Below are 10,246 nucleotides of genomic sequence, written 5' to 3' on the forward strand. Positions count from 1 at the left end.
AGTAGTGTTGACGTGACTCAATTCCGCTGGAAAACCGCAGACCTGGCAACCCTGGATATGAGTACATAGAACTGATTTGAAGTCTTCAAAGCGAGGAAAAGACTAATATAAATGATTTAATGTCGTCTGCGGATGAATTTAATTTTATTTCATGGCTGTGTATTTATATTTTTGTTTGTTCACAGAAATGGGAGACACTCTGGAGTTTAATAACATTCAAACGGAGTTGAAGGGATCTTGGGTAAGTGATGCTGATATTTCAGGGTTTTTCTGCATATAGTGGATGCTGTGGAGTGGTACATGGCCTGTAAATGCTCTCCTCTCTTTGCTGTTCATGTTTGTTGTCAGAATGACGGCCGTCTGAGGTTCAGCAAGCAGTCGGTGGTCTATAAAAGCCATAAAACAGGGAAGGTGGACAGTATCTCGGCTCCGGAGCTGTCTGCGGCTCAGTGGCGTCGCGTCTGTCTCGGTCACGGGATCAAACTGGCCACCAGCGCCGGACACATCTACAGATACGACGGCTTCAGAGACACCGTGAGAACTGAGCCATCACGGCTGCGGATCCATAAATGATGTTAGGCCTGGGCGATATGGCCAAAAATACTGAGATCGATATTCATCGCGTTATTCTTGTAGCGTTAATAGAGAAGGAAAGAGTTGACTAAATGAATGAAAAGATATTCCTTAAAAATACTAATTAATTTTATTTTATTCTACAATAGCAATATGTTTCTGTTATAATTTCTTCAAGTCAAACCAGACTTTTATTTTGAAGGGCTGTGTATCTAGTAGCTCATCGTTATTGACTTTTTATTGCGATCTCGACCTGATGGTGTTTATCGCCCAGCCCTCAATGTAATGCTTCCTTTCTGCTTCTGCTTAAGTGTTTTATTTTATTTCCCTGTGTCAGAGGAAATTCAGTGTGTGTGTGTGTGTGTGTGTGAGATCAAGAGGTTTCAGGAATGCTTTTCTCCAGGGCTTAATCACTGGCCTCTAATAATGGATTTGCTGTGTGTGTGTGTGATGTCATTGTGTTTGGTGTTTATCGCTAAGCAGTGTAGCGTATCTCTGGAAGAATCTGGAGCATGTAACATCATTATTCCGTCCTCACATCAGGGAAAAAAGCCATGTTTTGAGGACGGTTGCGAGCCGTCTGTGTGATGTTAATGTGATCGTGAGGGACTCGCTGTCCAGTGCCAAGCTCGTTAGCACACACACACACACACACACACCTGCTGGAGTGACATGTGGAAGTGATTGCGCAGCGCTGGATAAATAAACAGACTGATTGAGTGCGCTCCGGCCGGATTACACACACCTCCGCCGTCCCAGAAGGCCGAGCGCCGCTGCCAACTCTCTTTATTAATGACCCCACGACTGCAGGAGAGAGAGAGAGTCAGGGGAAGTGAGGCATTCATTCTGTTTATCTCTTCTGTCTCTCGCTCTCAGGATTTCGAGAAGATCTCGGCGTTTTTTAAAGCGAACTACAAGGTTGAGTTGGCGGAGAAGGACATGTGTGTGAAGGGCTGGAACTGGGGCACTGCCAAATTCTCAGGTACACACACGATATTAAAGTCCTGTCCCATACACATCCAGTTATTATGATAGACGATCGTTTTAAATGCTGCAAGTCAATTTTATAATGCACTTAATATAAATATATATTAAGTTTGAGATTTGCTGAAGGTTACATTTAACCATGTTATTTAATTAGTGTTTTTACACTACAGATATTACCAATATTGACTGACACAGAAATAAAACACCTGTATATTTCTTTATGCAACTCTTCTGTAGTTCATTGCATTAAAAAAAAAAAAACTTATTTCTAAATTAACATCATGCATTTAATAATAATAATAATAATAATAATAAAGTTTAGGGATCATTAAACAAAAGTGAAAAAATGCATACAGATAAAAAATGTGAACAGATATTCACATGGAGAACAGCTGTTTGAACCTGTAGTAATATTGTAGTAAAAGTTGTTCTTCAGAATGAGTGTGTGACCGTGAGGAGATGTGTTTCAGTGGTGTTTCTGTGTGTGCTCAGGGTCTCTGCTGTCGTTTGATGTGAACGAAAGTCCCGTCTTCGAGATCCCGCTGGCCAGCGTATCCCAGTGTGCAACAGGGAAGAACGAGGTGACGGTGGAGTTTCATCAGAACGACGACGCAGAGGTGTCCCTCATGGAGGTCCGCTTCTATGTGCCTCCCAACACCGGAGACGACGGATCGGACCCTGTGGAGGTGTGTGTGTGTGTGTGTGTGTGTGCTGCTGCTGTTGGTTCTGATGATGATGATGATGGAGTGTCTCTCTGTCGCAGGCGTTCGCTCAGAATGTTCTCTCGAAGGCAGATGTCATCCAGGCCACCGGAGACGCTGTGTGCATCTTTAAAGAGCTTCAGTGTCTGACGCCGAGAGGAAGGTCAGTCTTCGTACAACAATACACATCTTCAGCCAGAGTGGTTGATTCGTTAGAGCTAGTTCACCAAAATCGAATCGAACTGTGAAATATATGCAAAACCCAGCCCTACTGTAATATCAGAAGTTAAAATGAATACACAAAAAACTGTTATATTCAATGCTATTTATTTTCAGATACAATAGTCACACTAGAATAAAAAGCATTTGTATTGAACTCAAATGCAGTAATGAAGCGCCCTCTAGTGTATGTCCTGAGTGATGCACTGTATTGTGAACTAGAGATGCACCGAAAATGCTTTGAAATCATTTATTTTCTTAAACAATTTAAAGCGACTTTGTAAGACTTTTAAATTTAACACTACTTTCAGTGATACTGAATTTAAAAACACAAGCGAATAAAATAACCACACTTTTATTGAAAGTGTAACAAAGTTAATACGAATATTAAATATCGCTATAATATTTGACTAAATCCGATAATGTCTAGTCCTACAAAGCTGTTGTTATCAGAGCATATGAGCATCATTTTCAATCAGCAAACACTGTGGAGCCAAATATATAAGAAACTGGACGTTTATTTCTAAAATAAATACGAAAGCTTTGAGACACAGCATACATCTTGATAGTGTGTGTGTTTCAGGTATGATATCCGTATCTACCCCACCTTCCTCCACCTGCACGGGAAGACGTTTGACTATAAGATCCCTTACACCACCGTGCTGCGGCTCTTCCTGCTGCCGCACAAGGACCAGAGGCAGATGTTCTTCGTGGTGAGCTCTGTGTGATTCACTCCATCAAACTAAACCTGACGCACTCCAGTAATACATTTACCACTGGATCTGTGGCTCGGTCAGGCTGGAAACTTCATCTAAACTCACTTAATCAGTGAAAAGTCATATCATAATGATTGTGTTAATGATATGCAATCTGACATTACTTGATCACTTTACAAAAAAAACAAAGAAAAACATGTCTTGAGAGTCTAAAAGCTCAAAGGGACTTGCTGCCACCTGCTGGTGGTTTAATGTCATGTATTTATCCATACCAGCACAAAAACACACTCAGAAAAATATAGTGTAATTATCTGAAAGAAATCCCAAAACACAGACTCTGATAGTTTTGTTTTGATAACTTTAGTGCATGCAGACATCCCTATTATGTGTCCTGTGCTGAATAATGCATAGGTGCTGCTGCCACCTGCTGGATAAATGCAGAATCATAGGATTTATCCATCAGTAAATCTCTACAGACGCTGCTTCAAGGTTTATCTTTGACTCTTGACCCAGTCTTGATGCTTCTGTTTCCAGATCAGTCTGGATCCGCCCATTAAACAGGGTCAGACGCGTTATCACTTCCTCATCCTCCTCTTCTCTAAAGATGAAGAGCTGAGTCTGTCTCTGAACATGAGCGAGTGAGTACGCTGGGCTTCTTCGGTCTCTCCGAGGTCCACCGCCGATCTGAATCTGATCTGGATCTGTGTCTGTCTCTCCAGGGACGAGGTGGAGAAGCGTTACGAAGGCAAGCTCAGTAAGAACATGTCCGGGTCGCTCTTCGAGATCGTCAGCAGGGTCATGAAGGCTCTGGTCAACAGGAAGATCACGGTGCCCGGAAACTTCCAGGGGTAAAACACACACACAGATGCCCTCTGTATAGAGATTAAACTCAGTATTAAATGTTTCTCATCAGGGGTGGGTGATATACTAGCATTAATGCATTAGAGAGAAAGGCATCCAGAAAGATCCATCCTCAATGACTTGGTCTTTATTGCATTTTTATATATTTGATAATTAAATCCTATTTTGTACATTGTGTTTTTGTACTGTACTGCATTGGTTAGTTTATGGATAAATAAATGTGACACAAACAGCCAGCAGGTGGCAGCAAGTCCTGATCTTAATGAGTGATTCTTTGGAATCATTCATTTAAAAGATTTGTTGAAACCGGATGAATCATTTAGAGACTAAGCAAGTGGGTGTCTTTACAAATGGATTATTGAATCATTGAATCAAAAGATTCGTTCAAAGCAGATGATTCATTTAGAAATGTGGCTAGTGTCTGTCTTTACGAATGGATTATTGAATCAAATGATACATTCAAAAAAAGATTCAGGAACGAATCACTGCAGTGTTGCTCTGAGATGCACAAATGATCCACTTCAACTTTGATTGGAGATATTTTCATTGGCGAAAAAAAAGACAATATTGTGTCCGATATCAATTTTTTTTGTTTAGGTAAATATTGCATACCCCCTATTTATACCAAATACTGTGGTTATAAATTGCTCATAATTCCCAAGGCTAGTTCTGATGTTTATAATCAAGTTGAGCTGGTTTTGAAGGTTTTCCTCGTGTGTATGTGTCTGTGTGTGTGTGTGTGTGTGTGTGTGTGTCTCTGTCTCTGTCTGTGTGTGTGTGTGTGTGTGTGTCTCTCTGTGTGTGTGTGTGTGTGTGTGTGTGCGTGCAGTCACTCGGGCTCTCAGTGTATAACGTGTGCGTACAAGGCGAGCTCAGGGCTGCTGTATCCTCTGGAGCGAGGCTTCATCTACGTGCACAAGCCTCCGGTTCACCTGCGCTTCGAGGAGATCTCCTGCGTGAACTTCGCCAGAGGAACCACCACCACACGCTCCTTCGACTTCGAGATCGAGACCAAGCAGAACAACCAGTACACCTTCAGCAACATCGAGAGGTAAACCACAGACCGCAGCGTCCTTCACCTGACCAGTCTCAGATATAACGGACAACATCTCTCTTCTGTCTCGTGTAGGGAAGAATACGGGAAACTCTTTGACTTTGTCAACGCCAAGAAGCTGAACATCAAGAACAGAGGAATCAAAGAGGTAATTCAAATGCATTATTAGAATTAATTATGGTTAGAAGTGATGGTTTATCTTTCTCTCTCCCAAATGCACATGTGTTACGTGGACATTATTAATCGAGCTGCTTGTGTGTGCTAGGGCATGAAAGGAGCCGACGGCTACAGCGACTCTGATGAAGACCAGCATGATGCTTACCTGGAGCGGATGAAAGAAGAGGGCAAGATCCGGGAGGAGGGAGACGGCAGCGACGAATCCGAGGGAGACAGCGGTACTGACACACCACACAAAATATACAGGGCACTTCTTGCTTTTATTAGTTAGAAAAATAATAAAACGTTTTTAAAACTCTCTACAGAACAATCTGTTTTTATAGATGGAGCACATTTAAGACTCTAGTAAACATCCGCTGCTGTGATTGGCTAACAGTTTTGCATATTAAAAAGATACTTATTCTGAAAATAATGGGTCGTTTGGATTAAAAATGTGTAGATACTCTGTATATATCAAGCAATCTGGAACAGACTATGCAGTAGTGGTAAAAACACATTTATTCACACTTGTGTTGTGTTGACCCATGTGTGAATCTGGGGGCGGAGCTAAAGAGGCAGTGATGTAGAAGTAGGTGTTGATGATCTTCTGCAGAGGCGGGGTTTTGTTACACTGTGATGTCATAATGTGACTTTCCAAACGACTCCTTTTGGAATGTCACATGACATCAGTGTAACAAATCTGCTACATCACTGCCTCCTTAGCTCCGCCCACTTATTTGGTTTTTCAGTTCATGAGCCCTTTAAGGAGGGGCTTAACCTTTCACAAAATGCTGCATGTTCATTTAAATATTGAGTTTTTTTTTTTTATTAATGTGTTTTTCGTTATATGGTGAAAATGTGATTTTCAAATATGGTTTATAGCACTCTAAAAATAAAATTAAACATCACAACTAAAAATAATAAGAATTTCAGCAGGTGCCTAATCTCTAAAACATATTTTGTTTTGCTGTTATTTCACTAAATTCAAACAAATATATAAAGAAGATTATTTGTTTGTTTATATTTCTTATGATAGTACTATTTTGCTGTAAAAAAACATCTAAAATATCTTATTCTTGTTTGTCAGTGTTTTTATAGCATCTCTTTTGGGATTAAACTGTAGTGGTTGAATCTCATTTTAAATGTAAAGCGCACAAGCCAAGCCTTTATTTACATTATTATTTGATTTTCTGTCTTTATGTGTGCTGATCATTTAAAACCATTAAGAAAGCTAAAGACATGCAGCTTGAGTCTCTAATGCTTTAAAGTGAAATCTCAGCTCTGAAGATAATATCCGTTATCTTCCTGTAGACGAGTCTTTCAACCCTGGAGAAGAGGATGAAGACGTCCCTGAAGAGTAAGAGACTGAAACCTTTCTTTCTTTCCCTTGCTCTGTAGATGTGTGAGTGTCTCTGATGATATGAGGTTGTGTCCTCAGGTATGACAGCAACGCTTCAGTGAGCGACAGCGAGGCGGACGACGCAGACAGCGAGGATGAAGCCAAGAAGAAGAAGCCTGAAAAGAAGCCCAAGAAAGTGGTGAAGGAGAAGAAAGAGAGGAAACCACGGAAAGAGGTCGGACACATCTCATGCATCTCAGTATCTCATGAACGACAGCTTTATTAACCCTCTCCTCGTCTCTCTGTGGCCAACAGAAGAAGGTGAAGGACCCCGGGGCCCCGAAGAGACCGATGAGCGCTTACATGCTGTGGCTGAACGGCAACCGAGAGCGAATCAAGAGCGAGAATCCTGGGATATCTGTCACCGAAATCTCCAAGAAGGCTGGAGAGATGTGGAAGCAGCTGAGCAAAGACCGCAAAGAGGTGAATTAAGATCAGCCTCCGTTAACTCTTCTTCAAAAACACATTACGTATTTCTCTGGCTAGTGTCATATTGTGTGCACCGCAGCACTGAAGACTTTTATTAGCCACTTACTGAATTATCAGTCTGTGGTTGGTTTTATTGTGCTGCGCTGTGACTGGTTGATTTGATTCAGCAGTGTGTTCAGCTCAGTGTCTGTGTGTTTCTCAGGAATGGGACCGAAAAGCAGAAGAGGCCAAGAAACAATATGAGAAAGCCATGAAGGAGTACAGAGAGAGTGGAGGAGGAGCGACAGCAGCGTCTGTTACCAAGTGAGCACACACACACACACACACACACACACACGTTTGTTTCTGTGTAAAGTGTGTTGATCCCATAGATGTAATGGTTTTTATTCTGTACAAACTGTATATTCTATGGTCCTTCACCAACCCTACACCTAACCCTAACCCTCACAGGAAACTTTGTGCATTTTTACTTTCTCAAAAAAACTCATTCTGTATGATTTATAAGTGTTTTGAAAAATGGGGACATGGGTTATGTCCTCATAAGTCACCCTCTCCTTGTAATACCTGTGTCATACACATGACATTATACAGAGTTGTGTCCTGATATGACACAAAAACATGCCCACACACACACACACACACACACACATGCACGCACACGCACGCACACACATGCGCACACACGCACACACACGCACATGCGCACACACGTTATATGAGAACCGCTTTACATTTTAAAGCTTTTTTGTTCACTGTACTTTTATATAAAATTAACATTTGCACGTTGCTTAAAAGCAAGCGATACATCAAAGAAATAATCACCTGATTAATCCTACAATATTGTTAAAAGGTTTGGGGCAGCTTAAAAATTTGGAAATATTATTAATATTTAAAACAACTGTTTTACATATGAATATATTTTAAAGTGTAATTTATTTCTGTTATGCACAGCTGTATTTTCAGCATCATTCCTCCAGTCTCCAGTGTCACTTACTGCTAAATATATATATATTTTTAAATCACTGACCTCAAACTTTTGAACGTTAGTGTACGTTACGATGGTTGTCACCTGCAGCTTTATGTCGACATTCATTGCTTGTGCTTTCAGAGAAAAGAAAAAGAAAGGAGGAAAGGTGGAGGCCAAGAAGAAGAGTGGAGGAGAAAAGGAGAAGAAGAAGGAACCTGTAAACGAGAGCTTTAAGAGTAAAGAGTTCATCTCGAGCGAGGAGAGCTCGTCTGAATCTGATCGGGACAGAGGCAGCAAACGCAAGGTGTGTGACTGATGTGTGTGTGTGTGTGTTCTGGGCTTCATCACAGTGATGTGTGTGTGCATCATTAACCTGCTTCATCTGTCACAGGCCTCTGAGGATGAGGAGGATGAGGACACACCCGCCAGCTCAGAGGAGTCCGGGTCCGACTGAAGATCACGGACCTCTCAGAGACATTTCCACATCTCAGGGTTCACCAGGAATAACTGAAGCGTACTCGGACCAAGACTTTCTACAAGCACTCAGACGGAGAACCTGGAAATATCACATTCTTCAATCCATCATCTGTGAAGCTCTCAGAACTGTTATTATATTTTTATTTTTTGGTAGATGGACATAATTCAGGGAAGTGTAGATAGAACTACCTGTAGAGGGTTTTGCCCTCTTTTTATTTTCAATTTTTTGCCTCTTTGTTTATTTTTTTAAAAATGGTAAAACTGCACTTCAGTAAATGTTTGCTTATTTTCAGTAGATGACATGTTTTGTACTTTAAACGATCAAAATGTTCACTGTTTTGCAATAAAAGGTCAGTGAGTGATTCAGTGCCTGTGTTTGTGTGTGTGATGGTCATGTGACGTCCTGACCGATGATACATGAGTGTGTTTAGATGATTAAGTGTGTTAGAAGACAGCAATCGGTGAGGAAGTGATGATGTCACAAGTTAAGTTTAGCTTCATTCTCAGAACAGAAGTGAATGGTCAATCTGTTAAAGCTGTTCAATCAGAGATGTGAAATTGTATGGCAAGCTGTTTTCACATTTAGTCTTTAAAGGTGCCATCTGTAATGTTTGGCAAAACAAATCAAGTCATACTCCACATTCCATACCAGATGGGGGCAGTATGCCTCAATAAAGTGAATTGGTCTACTCTAGAGTAACAAACGAGAAACGGCATAGTCTCTATGCTCCGCCCCTACTTTCACAACAACACTACAGCCATAGCCGAAGCCTAACTGTTCGTTCACACCGCCGGCGTCTAGAGCGTCAAAAATCGTTCTTGCCGCTCTGCTCACGACGCTGTAGAAAGATTTGTGAGCGCTCAGACGCTCTGACGTAGATCTAATGCTTAATTTGTATTTAAAGCGGCCGCAAAGCAAACAAGCTTGTTGATCTCGTGCAGACTAACCACAAGGCGTTATAACCTCATTAAATATTGTTGTGGACGAAATATTAGGATCCTTTACTTAAAATGAACAATCTTAGACACCTTGGTCCACGTATCACTTTTAATTTATTTTTTTATGTCCCTGTAGGCAAACAGGGACACATCATAGATTAATACAAACGCTAAACAGCAATAATCAACCTGTCCTTTATTCTGCTTGAGAACTAATGTGCCAACTCTCAAGCATTCACCGTGAGACACACGCAATTGACTCTTTTCACACGCTTTGCCACACATCAATTTTTTCACGCACAGAAAAACCACGAAGCAAAGAGGACACGGAGACCAACAGACTAGACAGAGCAGGTTAGTTATGATACATAGGGCTGTGCAAAAAATCGAATGCGATTTCCATGCACCTCTCATCAGTAAAGACGCTCCTGTAATTAGAAGTATATCTCCAGCATGTGCATTCAGATCAGGGTTGCCAGGTTTTCACAACAAATCCTGCCCAGTTGCTTCTTAAAACTAGTCCAAAACTAGCCCAATCGCGTTTCCGGGAGGTTCCCCGATAGAAATTGCTTCCCGGGGTTAAAATATAAATTTTTGGGAAGGGTTTCCATGGTAAAATTAGCATTTTAGGGGCTAAATATCACGTTTTTGGTATTGGGATTGCTTCAAACCGCGGACATGAAAAACAACCGCAGACTTGGCAACACTGGTTCAGGTGGAGTGGCAGTAACTGCATCGATGTTGTGTAGATTGTCAGTGAATTACGGC

At 41.3% G+C, this 10,246-nt stretch overlaps 1 protein-coding gene across 1 annotated transcript in view; it reads left to right on the forward strand.

Moving 5' to 3' along the window:
- Positions 1-8,901, forward strand: part of ssrp1a (structure specific recognition protein 1a) — a 9,500-nt gene extending 599 nt beyond the window's left edge. The window contains exons 2-18 of the mRNA XM_052614960.1: positions 186-241; positions 349-534; positions 1,450-1,555; positions 2,053-2,246; positions 2,324-2,424; positions 3,064-3,193; positions 3,731-3,834; positions 3,916-4,044; positions 4,887-5,108; positions 5,187-5,259; positions 5,377-5,506; positions 6,579-6,624; positions 6,706-6,841; positions 6,922-7,089; positions 7,298-7,398; positions 8,204-8,366; positions 8,454-8,901. Of these exons, the coding sequence (XP_052470920.1) occupies positions 188-241; positions 349-534; positions 1,450-1,555; positions 2,053-2,246; positions 2,324-2,424; positions 3,064-3,193; positions 3,731-3,834; positions 3,916-4,044; positions 4,887-5,108; positions 5,187-5,259; positions 5,377-5,506; positions 6,579-6,624; positions 6,706-6,841; positions 6,922-7,089; positions 7,298-7,398; positions 8,204-8,366; positions 8,454-8,516 (2,106 nt within the window). The 5' untranslated portion in view covers positions 186-187 and the 3' untranslated portion in view covers positions 8,517-8,901. The remainder of the gene's footprint in view (positions 1-185; positions 242-348; positions 535-1,449; positions 1,556-2,052; positions 2,247-2,323; positions 2,425-3,063; positions 3,194-3,730; positions 3,835-3,915; positions 4,045-4,886; positions 5,109-5,186; positions 5,260-5,376; positions 5,507-6,578; positions 6,625-6,705; positions 6,842-6,921; positions 7,090-7,297; positions 7,399-8,203; positions 8,367-8,453) is intronic.
- The last annotated feature ends 1,345 nt before the right edge of the window (positions 8,902-10,246 follow it).

This window comes from Carassius gibelio, chromosome A14 (assembly GCF_023724105.1).
Source record: "Carassius gibelio isolate Cgi1373 ecotype wild population from Czech Republic chromosome A14, carGib1.2-hapl.c, whole genome shotgun sequence".
Classification (NCBI taxonomy): Eukaryota; Metazoa; Chordata; class Actinopteri; order Cypriniformes; family Cyprinidae; genus Carassius; species Carassius gibelio.